Consider the following 17,066-nt stretch of genomic DNA (forward strand, 5'->3'; position numbering starts at 1 on the left):
ACCTGTTTCCAGCCTTATCTTTGGGGTACTCTCCTCTCCGCACACCACCTCCAGTCCGGCCTTCTTTCCAGTCCTGAACATTCCATCCTCCTTCCTGACCACAGGGTGTTTGCACATGCTCTTCTTTCACCTGGAGTAAGCTGTCTCCATTTCTGGCTTGGCTGACTTCTTTATGGCTCCAAGTTAAACAAGCCCTGAAAATTTTCTCTGGCATCTCAGTTATAAAAGGTCTTGTTTATTCTTTCTTCATGGAATCCAGATCTTTTCCTTTCTGGCCCTTACCTCAGAGGTTTCTTTTTTAAATTTTTTTAATGACTGACTCAATGGACCTGAGTGTGAACAAACTCCAGGAGATGATGAAGAGCAAAGAAGCCTGGAGTGCTGTAGTCCATGGGGTTGCAAAGAGTTGGACATGACAGAGTGACTGAACAACAACAAATAATTGCTTTGCAGTGTTGTGTTAGTTTCTGCTATACAATGAGGTGAATCAGCTGGATGTGTACATCCCTTCCATCTTGGGCTTCCCTTCCCCTCCACCCTACCCCTCTGGGTCATCACCGAGCACTGAGCTGAACCCCTTGTGCTGTACAGCAGCTTCCCACTAGCTTTACACCTGGTAGTGTATATATGTCAATGCTGATCTCCCAGATCATCCCACCCTCTCCCCGCCTTGTCCACACATCTGTTCTCTACATCTGCATTTCTATTCCTGTCCTGCAAGTAGGTTCATAGGTGCCATTTTTCTAGATTCCACATATATGTGTTAATATATGCTATGTGTTTTTCTGATTTACTTCACTGTGTATGACAGACTCTAGGTCCAGCCACATCTCTACAAATGACCCAATTTTGTTCCTTTTTATGGCTACATAATAGTCCATTGTGTATATGTATAATACCACATCTTCTTTAGCCATTTATCCTACCACAGATTGTTTAATCACCTGTTTTATTTGTCTGCTTGACTGGTGCCTGTCTGTCTTCTGAGGACAGGACTGTGTCTGTGGTTTGCAGTGTGTGGCACAGTGCCTGCAGTACAAACCCTGAGCAAACAGTTGGTGATGGGACCCACAGATAAATTCCCTCACAGTTCATAAACCCTGAGAGTTCAGGGTCATTCCAAAGTACACAGGGCAGGGCAGGATGACTCGTCACTATATGCATCAGAGCATCCATTGTCTGCTGGGCTGTCAGGAGATGCCACCCTGATCACAGCTGTCACAGGAGAGGGAACAGTGACACATACACACACCAGTCAACCACACACGTGGGTTCTCTTCCATGCCAGGTGGCACAGATGTGTTGTTGTTCAGTCACTCAGTCATGTCCAGCTCTTTGCAACCCCGTGGACTGCAACACACCAGTCTTCCCTGTCCTTCACTGTTCCCGGAGTTTGGTCAAACTCATGTCTATTGAATCAATGATGCCATCCAACCATCTCATTCTCTGTCACCGCCTTCTCCTCTTGCCCTCAATATTTCCCAGCATCAGGATCTTTTCCAAGAAACGTGTTGGTGTAAAATTGACATAAGTCCCTCCTGGATGATCTCTCTATTTTCCACTGACCCTCCTTTAACCAAAAAGATAAGACTGATTTTATCTTCTTCTAAAAATGAACAAAATGTACCCTTCATGGGTTTAAAGGGTTGGGTGGGGGGAAGAAAGCCTGTTTCTAATTTTGTTCTGATATACTTATTCAATGTAATCATATACAAAAAAAAATCAGATATGTGAAAAGCAGCAGGAACATATTAAACTTTTCAGTGCACAAAGTTGAAATCATAAAATATGTTTTGTGGGGCCCTCACTGAAGTGGGACACAACCTTAATGACTTTCACAATTACTTGCTCGGAGGCCGATGTAACCCAGAAGGCAAGGCTAGAGGAACGTGTCTACCCAGCCTGCTCTTTCCTCCCAGATCCTGGCCTGTGTGTCTCCCGGGGGTGCTGTTGGCTTGGGGAGCACACTGTTTAGAGTTCCTCTGTCTAGTCCACATTTCTCTCTTTATTCACAGTGAAGTAAGCTAATGGAAAATATTATTCACTTTTTGGGGGCATTAAACCTCTTTCTTCCCTCACTCCCTGTCGTTTTTCTCATCTCACCAGTCCCCAGCCTGAAATGTATAAGCCAAGGCCCCTGCTTAGAAGAGTCCAAGGTGGAAGAGAAGAAAAATGATGGAAACAACCATTTCATTTTATAATGGAAACCCAAGGTGCTAGGGAGTTCCTTGAGAGGATGGTGGAGAGAAGAATTTCCCAAGACTCCAGAGGATCTGTTTGCATTGGAGCAACAGTTCATGTTGATTTCCCTCTGGTGGAGAACAGGCAGGATTCGAGATAATACTGCACACATACAGGCAGACTCACACATTGCGCACACTCACAGGCGCTGCTCGGGGTGCCATGACAAAGCATAAACAACAGAAATTTACTGTCCTGCAATTCTGGAGGCTGGACGTCCGAATCACTGTGTAGGCAGCGCTGGCTCCTCCCAGGGCCTCTCTGCTTGGCCTGTGGTGATGGTTTCACTGCTCAGCCATGCCCGACTCCTTGCCACCCCATAGACTGTGGCCCACCAGGCTCCTCTGTCCGTGGCATTTCCCAAGCAAGAATGCTGGAGTGAGTTGCCATTCCTTTCTCCAGGGATCTTCCCCACCCAAGGACTGAACCCAGGTCTCCTGCACTGCAGGTGGATTCTTTACCGGTTGAGCCACCCAGGGAGCCCTGTGTGTGACTGTCTTCTCCTCCCTGTGTCCTTGCTTGGTCTTCCCTCTGTGTGTCTGTGTCCTAATGACTCTTCTGTTCCCTCTTTCTTTATTTCTTAAATTATGAAAGTATGATGATGCATTTACAGGAGACTTGGAACATACAGAACATGTAGTTCCATTATATACTGCAGTTATTTTTTTTTAGATTTATTTATTTATCTATTTTTTTACTTTACAGAATTGTATTGGTTTTGCCATACATTGACATAACATATATTACAATTATTTTTTAAGTAGATAAATTAAGATTTTTAGTTGGAATTTCAGTATCAAACTCTCAAAAACTGATAGAATGAATATACAGAAAAGTAGAAGAATGTAGTAGACCTGAAAAGCACCATGAACCAATTCAACAGAATTAAGATTTATACAGTTTCACACAATAGCAGGATTGTTGTCGTTCAGTTGTTAAGTCATATCCAACTCTTTGAGACCCCATGGACTGCAGCACACCAGGCTTCCCTGTCCTCCACCATCTCCTGGAGCTTGCTTAAACTCATGTCCATTGAGTTGGTGATGCCATCCAACCATCTCACACTCTGCCACCCCCTTCTCCTCTTGCCTTCAGTATTTCTCAGTATCAGGGTCTTTTCCAACGAGTCAGCTCTTCACATCAGGTGGCCAAAGTATTGAAGCTTCAGCTTCAGCATCAGTTGATAGAAATTCCTAACATCTCTTCGTATAAGGACACCAGTCATCATGGATTAGGACCCATCCCAATGACTTCATTTAATCTTGATTACCTTTTCACAGGTCTTATTGCCAAATACAGTCGCATTAGAGGTCCTGAGGGTTAGGACATCAACGAAGGAACTTCAGGGGACACAGGTCAGCCTAGAACACACACACACACCCCCACTCAGGTACACACTCTCTACAATGTTGTGATAGGGACTCTCCAGAGTAAATTTTTAGATTTGACTTGAGATACACTGGAGGCTAAAGTTTCAGGCCTGTGATGGAGAGAGGCAGAGTGGGAACCCAGTCCGTTCCCCAGTCAGCCTTCAGCCACACGCGTGTCAGGAGCCTGGAACCGTGGGTGATGTGCCAGCCTCTGGCCAAGTGGGCCTCTTTGGCTTCCCAGTTAAAGCTGAGACCATTTTGAGGCTTAGAAAAATGAAACAGAATCCCAACAGGGCCTGAGGGAGCCCTGTGGCTGAATGGGGGAGAAATGTCTCGGGCAGGGTTAGGAGTACAGAACAGGCAGTACAGCCTTGGTCATTTCGCTAACATACTTCATACTCTTCTAGAAAGTACCAAGGAGGAACCAGTCCTCTGGCATCCTGGGCACTGAGGAGGCGCTCCTCCTCTGGGGCAGAAGCAGTTCTCACGGGTGTTGGCTCTGAGAAGGGTGCTCTGTGGGAGGAGACAGTATGAGGCTGCAACTGTCATGAAGCCCTGGGCATGGTCCCCACTCTGCCCCTCTCAGTCTGTTCTAAGGAAATTAGATCATAACTCCACCCCCCCGGTAGTTTCAGGAGATTGGTGGTGATGTACTGGCCATGCTGCTGCCTCGCACATGGTTAACCTTTGGGTTTTCTCTCCATTGCTTCATTTCAGTTGTCCACCAGCTCTTTGAGGGCCATGAGCCTTGTCACCTCAGCTGTGTCAGGACCCTGGAGAGTCTCAGATGAGCAGATTCCTAGTAACACAGTTTTACTCAATTTTCAAATGAAGAGAGGCATTCAAAGCTGAGTTTCAGCATCAATTTCAAATCAATTATCTGAGTTTCAAATCAATTATAATGTGTGATAAAGGACAGAAATGGTATGGACCTAACAGAAGCAGAAGATATTAGGAAGAGGTGGCAAGAATACACAGAAGAACTGTACAAAAAAGATCTTCATGACCCAGATAATCACGATGGTGTGATCACTCACCTAGAGCCAGACATCCTGGAATGTGAAGTCAAGTGGGCCTTAGAAAGCATCACTACGAACAAAGCTATGGGAGGTGATGGAATTCCAGTTGAGCTATTTCAAATCCTGAAAGAAGATGCTGTGAAAGTGCTGCACTCAATATGTCAGCAAATCTGGTACCCAGCAGTGGCCACAGGGCTGGAAAAGGTCAATTTTCATTCCAATCCCAAAGAAAGGCAATGCCAAAGAATGCTCAAACTACCGCACAATTGCACTCATCTCACACACTAGTAAAGTAATGCTCAAAATTCTCCAAGCCAGGCTTCAGCAATACATGAACCGTGAACTTCCAGATGTTCAAGCTGGTTTTAGAAAAGGCAGAGGAACCAGAGATCAAATTGCCAACATCCACCGGATCATCGAAAAAGCAAGAGAGTTCCAGAAAAACATCTATTTCTGCTTTATTGACTATGCCAAAGCCTTTGACTGTGTGGATCACAATAAACTGTGGAAAATTCTGAAAGAGATGGGAATACCAGACCACCTGACCTGTCTCTTGAGAAACCTGTATGCAGGTCAGGAAGCAACAGTTAGAACTGGACATGGAACAACAGACTGGTTCCAAATAGGAAAAGGAGTACGTCAAGGCTGTATATTGTCACCCTGCTTATTGAACTTATATGCAGAGTACATCATGAGAAACGCTGGGCTGGAAGAAACACAAGCTGGAATCAAGATTGCCAGGAGAAATATCAATAACCTCAGATATGCGGATGACACCACCCTTATGGCAGAAAGTGAAGAAGAACTAAAGAGCCTCTTGATGAAGGTGAAGGAGGAGAGTGAAAAAGTTGGCTTAAAGCTCAACGTTCAGAAAACTAAGATCATGGCATCTGGTCCCATCACTCCATGGGAAATAGATGGGGAAACAGTGGAAACAGTGTCAGACTTTATTTTTTTGGGCTCCAGAATCACTGCTGATGGTGATTGCAGCCATGAAATTAAGAGACGCTTATTCCTTGGAAGGAAGATTATGGCCAACCTAGATAGCATATTTAAAAGCAGAGACATTACTTTGCCAACAAAAGTCCGTCTAGTCAAGGCTATGGTTTTTCCAGTGGTCATGTATGGATGTGAGAGTTGGACGGTGAAGAAAGCTGAGCACCGCAGAATTGATGCTTTTGAGCTGTGGTGTTGGAGAAGACTCTTGAGAGTCCCTTGGACTGCAAGAAGATCCAATCAATCCATCCTAAAAGAGATCAATCCTGGGTGTTCATTGGAAGGTCTGATGTTGAAGCTGAAACTCCAATACTTTGGGCACCTAATGCAAAGGGTTGACTCATTGGAAAAGACCCTAATGCTGGGTAGGATTGGGGGCGGGAGGAGAAGGGGACGACAGAGGATGAGATGGTTGGATGGCATCACCGACTCAATGGACATGGGTTTGGGTAGACTCCGGGAGTTGGTGATGGACAGAGAGGCCTGGCGTGCTGCAATTCATGGGGTCGCAAAGAGTCGGACACGACTGAGCGACTGAACTTATTGAACTTATATACAAAGTACATCGTGAGAAGTGCTGGGCTGGAAGAAACACAAGATTACCAGGAAAAATATCAATAACCTCAGATATGCAGATGACACCACCCTTATGGCAGAAAGTGAAGAAGAACTAAAGAGCCTCTTGATGAAAGTGAAAGAAGAGAGTGAAAAAGTTGGCTTAAAGCTCAACTTTCAGAAAACTAAGATCATGACATCTGGTCCCATCACTTCATGGCAAATAGATGGGGAAACAGTGGAAACAGTGGCTGACTTTATTTTTGGGGGCTCCAAAATCACTGCAGATGGTGATTGCAGCCATGAAATTAAAAGACGCTTACTCCTTGAAAGGAAGGTTATGACCAACCTAGATAGCATATTAAAAAGCAGAGACATTACTTTGTCCACAAAGTTCCATCTAGTCAAGGCTATGGTTTTTCCAGTGGTCATGTATGAATGTGAGAGTTGGATGGTGAAGAAAGCTGAGTGCTGAAGAATTGATGCTTTTGAACTGTGGTGTTGGAGAAGACTCTTGAGAGTCCCTTGCACTGCAATGAGATCCAACCAGTCCATCCTAAAGGAGATCAGTCCCGGGTGTTCATTGGAAGGACGGATGTTGAAGCTGAAACTCCAATACTTTGGCCACCTCATGCGAAGAGTTGACTCAGTAGAAAAGACCTTAATGCTGGGAAAGATTGGGGGCAGGAGGAGAAAGGGATGACAGAGGATGAGATGGCTGGATGGCATCACCGACTCGATGGACATGGGTTTAGGGGGACTCCAGGAGTTGGTGATGGACAGGGAGGCCTGGCGTGCTGCGATTCATGGGGTTGCAAAGAGTCGGACACGACTGAGTGACTGAACTGAACTGAAGAACTAACACAGGAGCATGAGGCACCTTTATGTTCATGGAATTCCAGTGCCCATTCAGTGAGGGTTGGTGGGATTCTGTGCTGGTTTGCTGCCTTTCAAGTGGACCATTGGTCTGGTCATTTGAAAGCCCCGATTGGCCTGGTTTCCAGGGCAGAGTGTGAATAGTTCAGAAGTGTCAGAACTATAGAGCCCCTGTTCCTCCCTTCCCTGCTGGAAGAGACCAGAGCTCAATGCTCAAGGAAAAAGTACTTTATTTCTTCAAAATTGTTATTTTAAGCCTTTAGCAGATATGCTTCTTATGTATAGTGGCTTCTTCCCAAGTCTGAGGTGGTATATACTATGTTCATCTTTTTTGCACCAGAACTTGATAGATTATTCAAGAATATAGCCCTCCAGGCTCTCTCCCTTCATCTGTAAAATAGAGTAACGCCTACCTCACAGGGTTGTTGAGAGGAAGACAAGGATTAAGTGACATCATAAGTGAAGTTAGGGTCAAGCACCCAGTGAGGTATCTGGCTGGTGGCGGGTACTCCACAAATGGTAGAACGATGATGGTGAAAGTTGAGACAGCTACTCCCTGGCCAGGGAAACACTCTCCGGGCCTGATCACACTCAGTCAGAACCCGATCTCATGTGGTTTGCCTGGGGGGGCAGGAGTGGGGTTTACCGTGTGCTTATGATGGGATGGGGAGGCCCAGCTTCTCCAGACTGGAAATGCTACTGATTTATTTATGCATAAATACCATGATGGTGCTAGCAGTAAAGAACCCGCTTGCCAGCGCAGGAGTCTTAAGAGACATGGGTTCAATCCCTGAGTTGGAAAGATCCCCTGGAGTATGACATGGCAACCCACTCCAGTATTCTTGGAGAATCCCAGGACAGAGGAGCCTGGTGGGCTATAGTCCATAGGGTAGCACAGAGTCAGACATGACTGAAGCGACTTAGTGCATGTGCGTGCGCGCGCGCGCGCACACACACACACACACACACACACAAAATCATTTTATCTTTATGAAAGTAATGAGAGTTGAAGTTGCTTCTGTAAACTAACGTTGTGCAGAAGGCCAGCTTGGACTGCGCTGATGCTGAGGGGGACCAGGAGAGGGAGGGGAGCATCAGAGGATGACTCTTGGGGCAGGAAGCAGGGATACTTCCCGTGGGCATCAGGAACCCAGAGTGTCCCCTTCTTGCCCATTTCTGTCACTCAAGTAGCCATTTTCATAAATGAAGTGGGTGCCCCAGGAAAAAGCTTCCCAAGTGGTTCAGCAGTGAAGAATGTGCCTACCAATGAAAGAGATGCAGGAGACACAGGTTCAATCTCTGGGTCGGAATTAGGAAATGGCAACCCACTCCAGAATTCTTGCCTGGGTAATCCCATGGGCAAAGGAGTCTGATGGGCTACAGTCCACCAGGGGTTGCAAAGAGTCGAACACGACTTAGCACACATACACCCCAAAGATAACGGGTACCATAAGTTTGGAATACGCAGCTGCCCCAGGGAGTGCCCTCTGTAACCCTCCCTGGCCCATGTGGCTTGAAGATTACAACAGAGGTTGAAGCTTGTAGAGCTTTGGCCCTAGCAGAGCCAAAGTGCTGAGTGCACATACTCCCAGGAGATGCGACACAACAGCCGCCTCTGGTGTAACTTACATGGCTGGACTGATCTGGAAGCAGATTTTGAGAGAGGGAAGGATCTTGAGAGTTAAGGGGGAGAACGATGAGCTGGAAGAAGGAGAGCGCAGGGGCCTCAAGAAGGTGACAGGCCCGAGGCCAAACACGGGCAGCTCTGCTCCCTCCTCTCTGGCGTGGGGCTGATCCACTTTCTTGTGAGCAGCTGATTCTCCCAGGGTGTGTGCAGAAACACTTCAGAACTTTGGAAAGGAGCAGCAGGCTACTGCCCTTTAAACAGGATTTCAGGAAGTGAGAAAAGGAAAAAAAAAAGAAGAAGAAGAAGAAATAGGATGGAAACAGTGTATATTCAGGATACAGAGTATTTAATGACATTAAGAGACAGAGTGGCAATTTAGGATTTTTACGACGTCTCCCAAGAATCACAGGTAGCTTTGCTAATTTTTTTCTGCTTTATTTTTTTAAAAATTTTATTGGAATGCAATTGCTTTGCAATATTGTGTTAGTTTCTGCAGTACAGCAAAGAGAATCAGCTATATGTATACATACATCCCCTCTTTTTTGGATTTCCTTCCCATCTAGGTCAGCACAGAGCACTGAGTAGAGCTCTCTGTGCTATCTATAGGTTCTCATTAGTCATCAATTTTATACGTAGTGTCAATAGTTGAGTTGGGTTGAGGGAGGCATCATTCGCCTGCATTTTGTGGGATATAATCATGAATTTGTTGTTTAGTTGCTAAGTCGTGTGTAACTCTTGCGACTCTGTGGACTGAAGCCCGCCAGGCTCCCCTGTCCATGGTATTTTCCAGGCAAGAATACTGGAGTGGGTTGCCATTTCCTTCTCCAGGGGATCTTCTTGACCCAGGAATTGAACCCGAGTCTCCTGCGCTAGCAGGTGAATTCTTTACCACTGAGACACCAGGGAAGCCCACCTTGATTTGGAATAGAAAAGCTAGCATAATTTGTTGAAATATTTTGGAAAAATGTGACATGACTGGTTTTAGATGTTTTTGCTGCTAATGAAGACTACATCCCAAATAATATTTATGAACCAAAAGCCAATGGGATGGGTCAAAATTCTTAGAATAGTTATTCTGGATAGGAGAAACAAAGTTATTTTCTTTTTTTCCCCTAATTGTCTGTATGCTTTTAATTTGAAAGAAAATGTTAGTCCTTTATAATGATGGGACTGCAAATATAAAATTTGTCTTTTTTTCCTCTTTTTTGCAATAGGGTTACATGATGGAAAATCAGATCTCAGGCTTAAAATGCGACACAGATGTGTTTGTCACTTTTGAAGGGGACAATGTCGTCATGCTGCAGGTAAGACTCAGGAAATCTTTATTCTTTTTAAACAGCGAAATTTTCAAGATCAAGCGTTATCCAGAAATCTGAAGCTCTTCCTATGTCTTATCTTCATCTGAAGTCTTCATTTAATTGGCAGGTGTTTTTCCATTAGGCACTTGATTTTTGCAGTAGTTGAATGGGGAAAGGGATTAATTTATTTATTTCCTAGCTGATTTTTGATGTTGAAAGGTATTTTTTTGGCTTAAGAAAATTACGTCTTGTGAGTGTAGAGTCATTTATCTTCCACCTGGGAGGCTATTCCCAAAGACTCTGTAAGTGCCTGGAAGGCGACCACATTTCTCAAGTGACTCAATCGTGAAGAATCCACCGGCCAGTGCAGAAGCCTCAGGAAATGCGAGTTCGATCCCTGGATCAAGAAGATTCCCCTAGAGAAGGAAATGGCAACCACTCCAGTATTCTTGCCAAGATAATCCCATGGACAGAGGAGCCTGGCAGGCTACCATCCATGAGGTTGCAAAGAGTCTGACACGACTGAGCACATGTGCACCCAGAAGATAAACAGGCAAAAGACAGGAAGAGCCACTTTACAAAAGGAGGGCAATTGCTCAGCCACACAAGTGATCAGAGAAACAACTTAGGGGCCTCTGCAATACTGACCTCTTTCATATCTCAAGTTGCCTCGTGTTTAAGAGTATGTTCACATCCCACTGTTGGTCAGAACAAAAGGAACTTCTTGCATGTTGCTCTTGGCCATGTGTAATTCTACTTCTGGGACTTCATCTAAACTTAAAATCCAAAATGAAGAAAACTTTTGGTCACAAACATTCTCATTAGTGCATTATTTATTACAGCAATAATAATGGAAACTAAATTTTCAACAGTAGGAAAATGATTAGGTAAATCATGTTCTGGCCACTCAATGGGGAATTCTATAGCCTTTAAATTGTACTTATAAAGAGTTTATCACAGAAATTTAATATGTATGATATGGTAAGTAAAAATGATATAAGACTGTATATAGAATGGGATCCCAGTTAGGTGTTTTTAAAGATGAAGAACAGGGACTTTGGGTTTTGCTAAGGTATAATGGCTGCATTCTTCCCAGGGCTTTCCTCTTAACAGTTAAACACCCTGCACAGAACACAGTGAACAAGCATAGGGAGATTCTTTGAAAAATTTTTATTGGAGTGTAGTTTATTTACAGTGTTGCGTTACTTTCAGATGTACAACAAAGTGAATCAGTTATACATATTTCTACTCTTTTCCTGGGTCGGAAAGATCCCCTGGAGAAGGAAATGGCAACTCACTCCAGTATTCTTGCCTGGAGATTCCCATGGACAGAGGAGTCTTGCAAGCTATAGCTTATGAGGTCACAAGACACAAGTTAGTGACTAAATCACCACCACTCTTTTTTCTAGATCCTTTTCCCATAAAGGCCATTACAGAGTATTGAGTAGAATTCTCTATACTATCCAGTAGGTCCTTATTGTATCTATTTTATACATAGTGGTGTATGTGTCCCCACTCCAGTACTCTTGCCTGGAAAATCCCATGGACAGAGGAGCCTGGTAGGCTGGAGTCCATGGGGTTGCTGAGAGTCAGACAAGCCTGAGCGACTTCACTTTCACTTTTCACTTTCATGCATTGGAGAAGGCAATGGCAACCCACTCCAGTATTCTTGCCTGGAGAATCCCAGGGACGGGGGAGCCTGGTGGGCTTCCGTCTATGGGGTCGCACAGAGTCGGCCACTACTGAAGCGACTTAGCAGCAGCAGCAGCAGCAGCAGCAGTGTGTGTGTCTCAATCCCAGTCTTCCAATTTGTCTCTCTCCCACTTGCCCCTGGGTAACCATAAGTTTATTTTTTTACATCTGTAACTCTTATTTCTGTTTTGTAGACAAGTTCATTTGCTTATATGTGGAATCTAAAAATAGACTTATTTTTAGATTCCACATATAAGCAATATCATATGATATTTGTCTTTCTGTGTCTGAGGTCCATTCATGTTGCTGAAAATGGCATTATTTTGTTCTTCTTTATGGCTGAATAATATTTAATTGTATAAAGAGGGAACAAAGAAGGCAGGCTGCCCAGGGACCTAGGGACTGGGGAAGAAAATGAAGTAAGTTCTCTGGGTTTCCTTATTGCCTCCTGTAAATCCTGGACAGAATGTACATGTCCTAAATCTCTAACTGGCACAAACAGAATATGCTTCAAGAAAAGCCTTTGCATCCAGTCAAAGGATGTGGAAGATGGTGGCCTCACAGTAGAAAACCTTATAGGCAACACTCCCCTTCCACCAGCTACATGCAACAGAAAATCCAGACCAACACACACACACCCCCCAGCTTCACCAGGGCTTGGCAGAAACTGGTGTTCCTCCTAACCTCCAATCTGAGGAAGTCAGCAGAAGCAGGCAGCAGGTAGAGCAATGCCTTCCCAGACCTGGTGGTGCTGGTGGGGCTGGGTGTGCATGCTCAGTCGTTCAGTCCTGTCTGACTCTTTACGACCCCATGGACTCTAACCCGCAAGGCTCCTCTGTCTGTGGGATTTCCCAGGCAAGAATACTGGAGTGGGTTGCCATTTCCTCCTCCAGGGGATCTTCCTGACCCAGGGATCGAACCTGAGTCTCTTGTATTGGCAGGTAGATTCTTTAGCACTGAGCTGTCTGGGAAGCTGAGCAGGGAACTAATCTTCCACCGCTAGCCTGGTGGAAGCAAAAAGAGCTCAGTTTCTCCCACTGGGGTAATGTCAGCAGGATCCCTTGGTGAGATAAGACTTCACCTGCACTTGGCAACATTAAGACCCAGTGAGGTGATGCAAGGTGGAGCTGATTACCAGTGCCCTTCAATCCTCAGCTCCAGTGTCAGCAGAGCCCGGTGGAGAGTGAACCCTACCCCCACCTGACATCAACTAGACTAAACCAGGAGGTGTGAGTTAGGGTTAGTGACCACTCGCATTCTCCCCATCCCTGATGTCAGTAGACCCAGTAAGGAGCTGAAGCTACACATGTACCCAGCAAAAGGAAACCTAATTTTGGGCCTTCCCAGGTGGCTCAGGGGTAAGGAATCCACCTGCCAACGCAGGAGACATGGATTGGATCCCTGGTCTGGGAAGATCCCACATGCCTCAGAGCAACTAAGCTGTCTGCTGCACGACTACTGAGCCCGTGCTCTAGAGCCTGGGGGCTGCAACCACTGAAGCCCACAAGTCCCAGAGCCCATGCTCCATAACAAGAGAAGCCTCCACAATGAGAAGCCTGCACGCTGCAACTAGAGGAAGCCCATGCAGCATCGAAGACCCAGCACAGCCAAATAAAGAAATACATAAAATTTAAAAAAAAAACCTAACTAGACAGCGTGAAGGAGGACTCGTGGGCTCTTTGATCCCTCCTCTCCCTGCTCTCTCACCCCCATACCAAAGGGGATCAGTGGACTCTGAGCCTCCAGCCTTCCCTAACATCGGAGTGGAATGGAATGGTATGAGCTGGGTTAGTCAATACTCCACTTCCTGTCTCCCTGGTTTCAGCAGAAGCCAAGAGGAAGTTCAGCCTCTGCCCTCATCCATCATCAGTTAGTTAGGAAGAAGTAGTGGGAATTGGGGCTCGTTGGCAGTCTGCTTCCCCACCCCCTTCCTCTGGTATCAGCACGACCAACAGGAAGCTGGAGTGTCACCCCACCTGTCCACAACAAGCCAGTGTGAGTCAATATACTGCTTGTGCCAGAGCAGTACTGGCAGCACTCACTGGGAAGCTGCGCATTCACACCCACTCAGACTTTGCACTGCACCTCACAATTAAACAGGATCTCCTAAAGCAATATCCAAACCCCCTGGATACAGTAGAAAAATCACTCATTATAACAACAACAACAAAAAGGACAACCACAACTTGAATGGGAAAATCGACAGATGATGATACGAAAAAGAATCAGATGTTGGAATTTACAAAGATTTTAAAGTACCCATCAAAAGAATACTTCAAAGGTAATCACAAATACTCTTGAAGCAGATAAAAGTGGCAGAACATTTCAGCAATGACAGAAGAAATAAAAGGAGACCAAAGTGTAACTGTAGAATTGAAAAAATACAACTGAAAAAACAAACTGGTGGAATGACAGTAGTAGAGATGATAGAGAAAAAAAAAATCTGTAAAGTCAATAGAATTTACCCAGTCTGAACAAAGTGGAAGAAAATGAAAAGTCCCAGGGATCTGTTGTGCCCGGTCCAACTTCCTCATCCCTACAACCAGGTGCTGAGATGCTGTTGTGAAGTGTGGACATGAGAGCTCCTATGTAACCCAGAGCACAAATCAGTCCACCCTACCATGTGTAAAACAAATAGCTAGTGGGAACTTGCTATACAGCACAGGGACCACAGCTCAGTGCTCTGTGATGACCTAGAGGGGTGGGGTGGGAGATGGGAGGAAGGTCCAAGAGGGAGGGGATATATGTATACATATGGCTGATTCACTTCTTTGTACAGCAGAAATTAATACATCATAAGGCAACTGTACTCCAATAAAAAAAAAACTCAGTCCTCAACGATGATCTTCACACTGTCCCTTCTTTTGACTCATCCTGAGGTGTTGGTTTGTAAAGCTTTATGAAGGTGCTGGCTTATGATCTGACATGGCAGGTGTTTCCAGACTCAGAACCCAGGACTGTCCCTCAACTTGCCACCCATAGTTGCTGTGGGTGACTGTGAGGTCAAGATGTTTCCTCCTTTCCTCAAATCTAGCCCTCTCACTTTCCTCTATCAAACGACCCAAACACAGCCACTTGAAATAGACAACCTGTAATAGTCCTGTAATAGAAATGAAATTTAATGTTTAATAATAATAAAAAAGCTCCCCCCAAAGAAATCTTCAGGTCCAGGTTTCATTGGAGAATTCTACCAAACATTTAAGGAAGAATTTTACACACTCTCTTGCAGAAAATGGAAGAGAAGAGAATGCTTCCCAACTTGGTTTTATACAGCTATTATTACTCTGATACCAAAAGTGGATTACTATCTACAGAAAAGGGGAAGCTACATATCAAAAACTTACATGATCTTAGATACAAAAATCCTCAGCAAAATTTTAGCAAATTAAATCTTGCAGTGTATAAAAAGAATTATACACCGCAAAGAAGTGGAGTTCTTCGCTGGTATACAAGGCTGCTTCAGAGTTCAAAAGTCAATCAGTGTAAACCATCTTATCAACTGACTGAAAAAAAATTATATGATTATATTGCTTTACACAGAAAAAGCATTTGACAAAATCCAACAGTAGTTTGTAATTAAAAACTCTCATCAAACTAGGAATAGAGGGGAATTTCTGTAACTTGTGAGCTTCCCAGGTGGTGCAGAGGGAATCTGCCTACCAATGCAGGAAACACAAGAGACACAGGTTCAATCCCTGGATCTGGAAGATCCCTGGGAGAAGGAAATGGCAACTCACTCCAGTATTCTTGCTTGGGAAATCTCATGGACAGAGGAGCCTGGCGGGCTACACTCCATGGAGTTGCAAAGAGTTGGACACGACTTAGTGACTAAACAACAACAAATCCTTCTCTGGACTGGATTATGCTTTGATTCTACTTATCAAAGTAGAGATAGATATTTCAAAGACCAGTGGTCAATTATTTTCATAGTATTCTTCTATTACCGACAGTGCCTTCAACCCTCTATCTGAAGGTGAGTCTCTTTAGTGATCCTGAAGGCACCGTGGCTGCTGTCCCATGACTGAGATGTGGACAGAGCAGGCCTGTGCTTTGCAGATTGAGTATGCTTTACATGTTTCCCTTTGAGCAGGATCGAAGGTCGTCTGACCCTTTCATTATTTTCCTGGGGCAGAGGTTGTGGGCCCTTGGTGAAATTTAATTATACCCTCCACAAAATCCAATTACTGTTCAACCCCATGAAATCCCATTGTAACTTTCTTCTTCATTAGAGATACCCTAGGACAGGTCCCTTCTTAACCCGCTGCAGCAAATTTCCTAAGGAATATCAGCCAGAGGCTTTGCATACATTGTTTATTGCTCCAAGAAAATATATGCAAAAATTCAAATGACCTATAGCCCTACTTGCTTAAAAACCAAGCACATATCTGGTTTCCAGTAAGAGAGCTGATTTCTTAGGGATTTCACCGTCCCCTCCCGGCCACCGGAGTATTTTCCCGAGTATTTGGATATTTTGTTTTGTTTTTCTTTTTTCCAACTTTTGAAAATTTCAAACAGAAATTTCGAGAGGAAACTGAACTATTGGTATAATATTACTTGGGCATATTCTCCACCTCCAAATGTTAAGACACTGCTCTATTTAAGTGATCTCATTCTTATTTTCTTTATACACACATGTGTGTGCGTGTGTATGTATGTAACCATTTGAAAGGTGTAGACATCAGACATTTCATTCCTAAATTAAATGTCAACATTCGTTTTTTAAAATTAAGGACATTTTCTTACAAAAGCACAATACTGTCATCACATCTAAGCAAATAATACCATAATGAAAGTGAAGTAAAAGTGTTAGTTGCTCAGGCATGTCTGACTTTTCGACCCCATGGACTGTAGCCCTCCAGGCTCCTCTGTCCGTGGGATTCTCCACTCAAGAATACTGGAGTGGGTTGCCATTTCCTTCTCCAGGGGATCTTCCCAACCCAGGGATTGAACTCGGGTTTCCTACATTGCAGGCAGATTCTTTACCTTCTGAGTCACCAGGGAAGGCCCAATACCATAATATAGGTTATCTAATCGGGATAGTCAGAAACTTAAGGAAGATGGAGCAAGATGAACAAATAGAACTACTGGCACTGGGAAAATAAAAAACTAATTAGTATTCCTGGAGATATGTGATGACTTTGCATCCATAAAACAAAACATCCTGGGGGCCTCCCTGGTGGTCCAGTGGTTAAAACTTTGTCTTTTTGGTGGCTGTTGTTTAGTTGCTCAGTCATGTCTGACTCTCTGTGACCCTATGGACTGTAGCCCACCAGGCTCTTCTGTCCATGGGATTCTCCAGGCAAGAATACTGGAGCAGGTATTTCCTTCTCCAGGGGATCTTCCTGACCCAGGGATCGAACCCGGGTCTCCTGCATCGCAAGAAGATTCTTTC

At 44.6% G+C, this 17,066-nt stretch overlaps 1 protein-coding gene across 7 annotated transcripts in view; it reads left to right on the forward strand.

Annotated features, from left to right (window-relative positions):
- Positions 1-17,066, forward strand: part of ACOXL (acyl-CoA oxidase like) — a 359,193-nt gene that overhangs the window by 231,898 nt on the left and 110,229 nt on the right. For all 7 annotated transcript variants that reach the window (XR_014051963.1, XR_014051964.1, XM_081484832.1 and 4 more), the window contains exon 13: positions 9,899-9,988. Coding sequence is in view for 5 of the 7 variants with exons in the window: in XM_081484832.1 (XP_081340958.1) it covers positions 9,899-9,988 (90 nt within the window). In the remaining 2 variants the exon portion in view is untranslated. The remainder of the gene's footprint in view (positions 1-9,898; positions 9,989-17,066) is intronic.

Source organism: Giraffa tippelskirchi, chromosome 4 (assembly GCF_054371585.1).
Source record: "Giraffa tippelskirchi isolate mGirTip1 chromosome 4, T2T-mGirTip1v1.2.pri, whole genome shotgun sequence".
Lineage (NCBI taxonomy): Eukaryota > Metazoa > Chordata > Mammalia > Artiodactyla > Giraffidae > Giraffa > Giraffa tippelskirchi.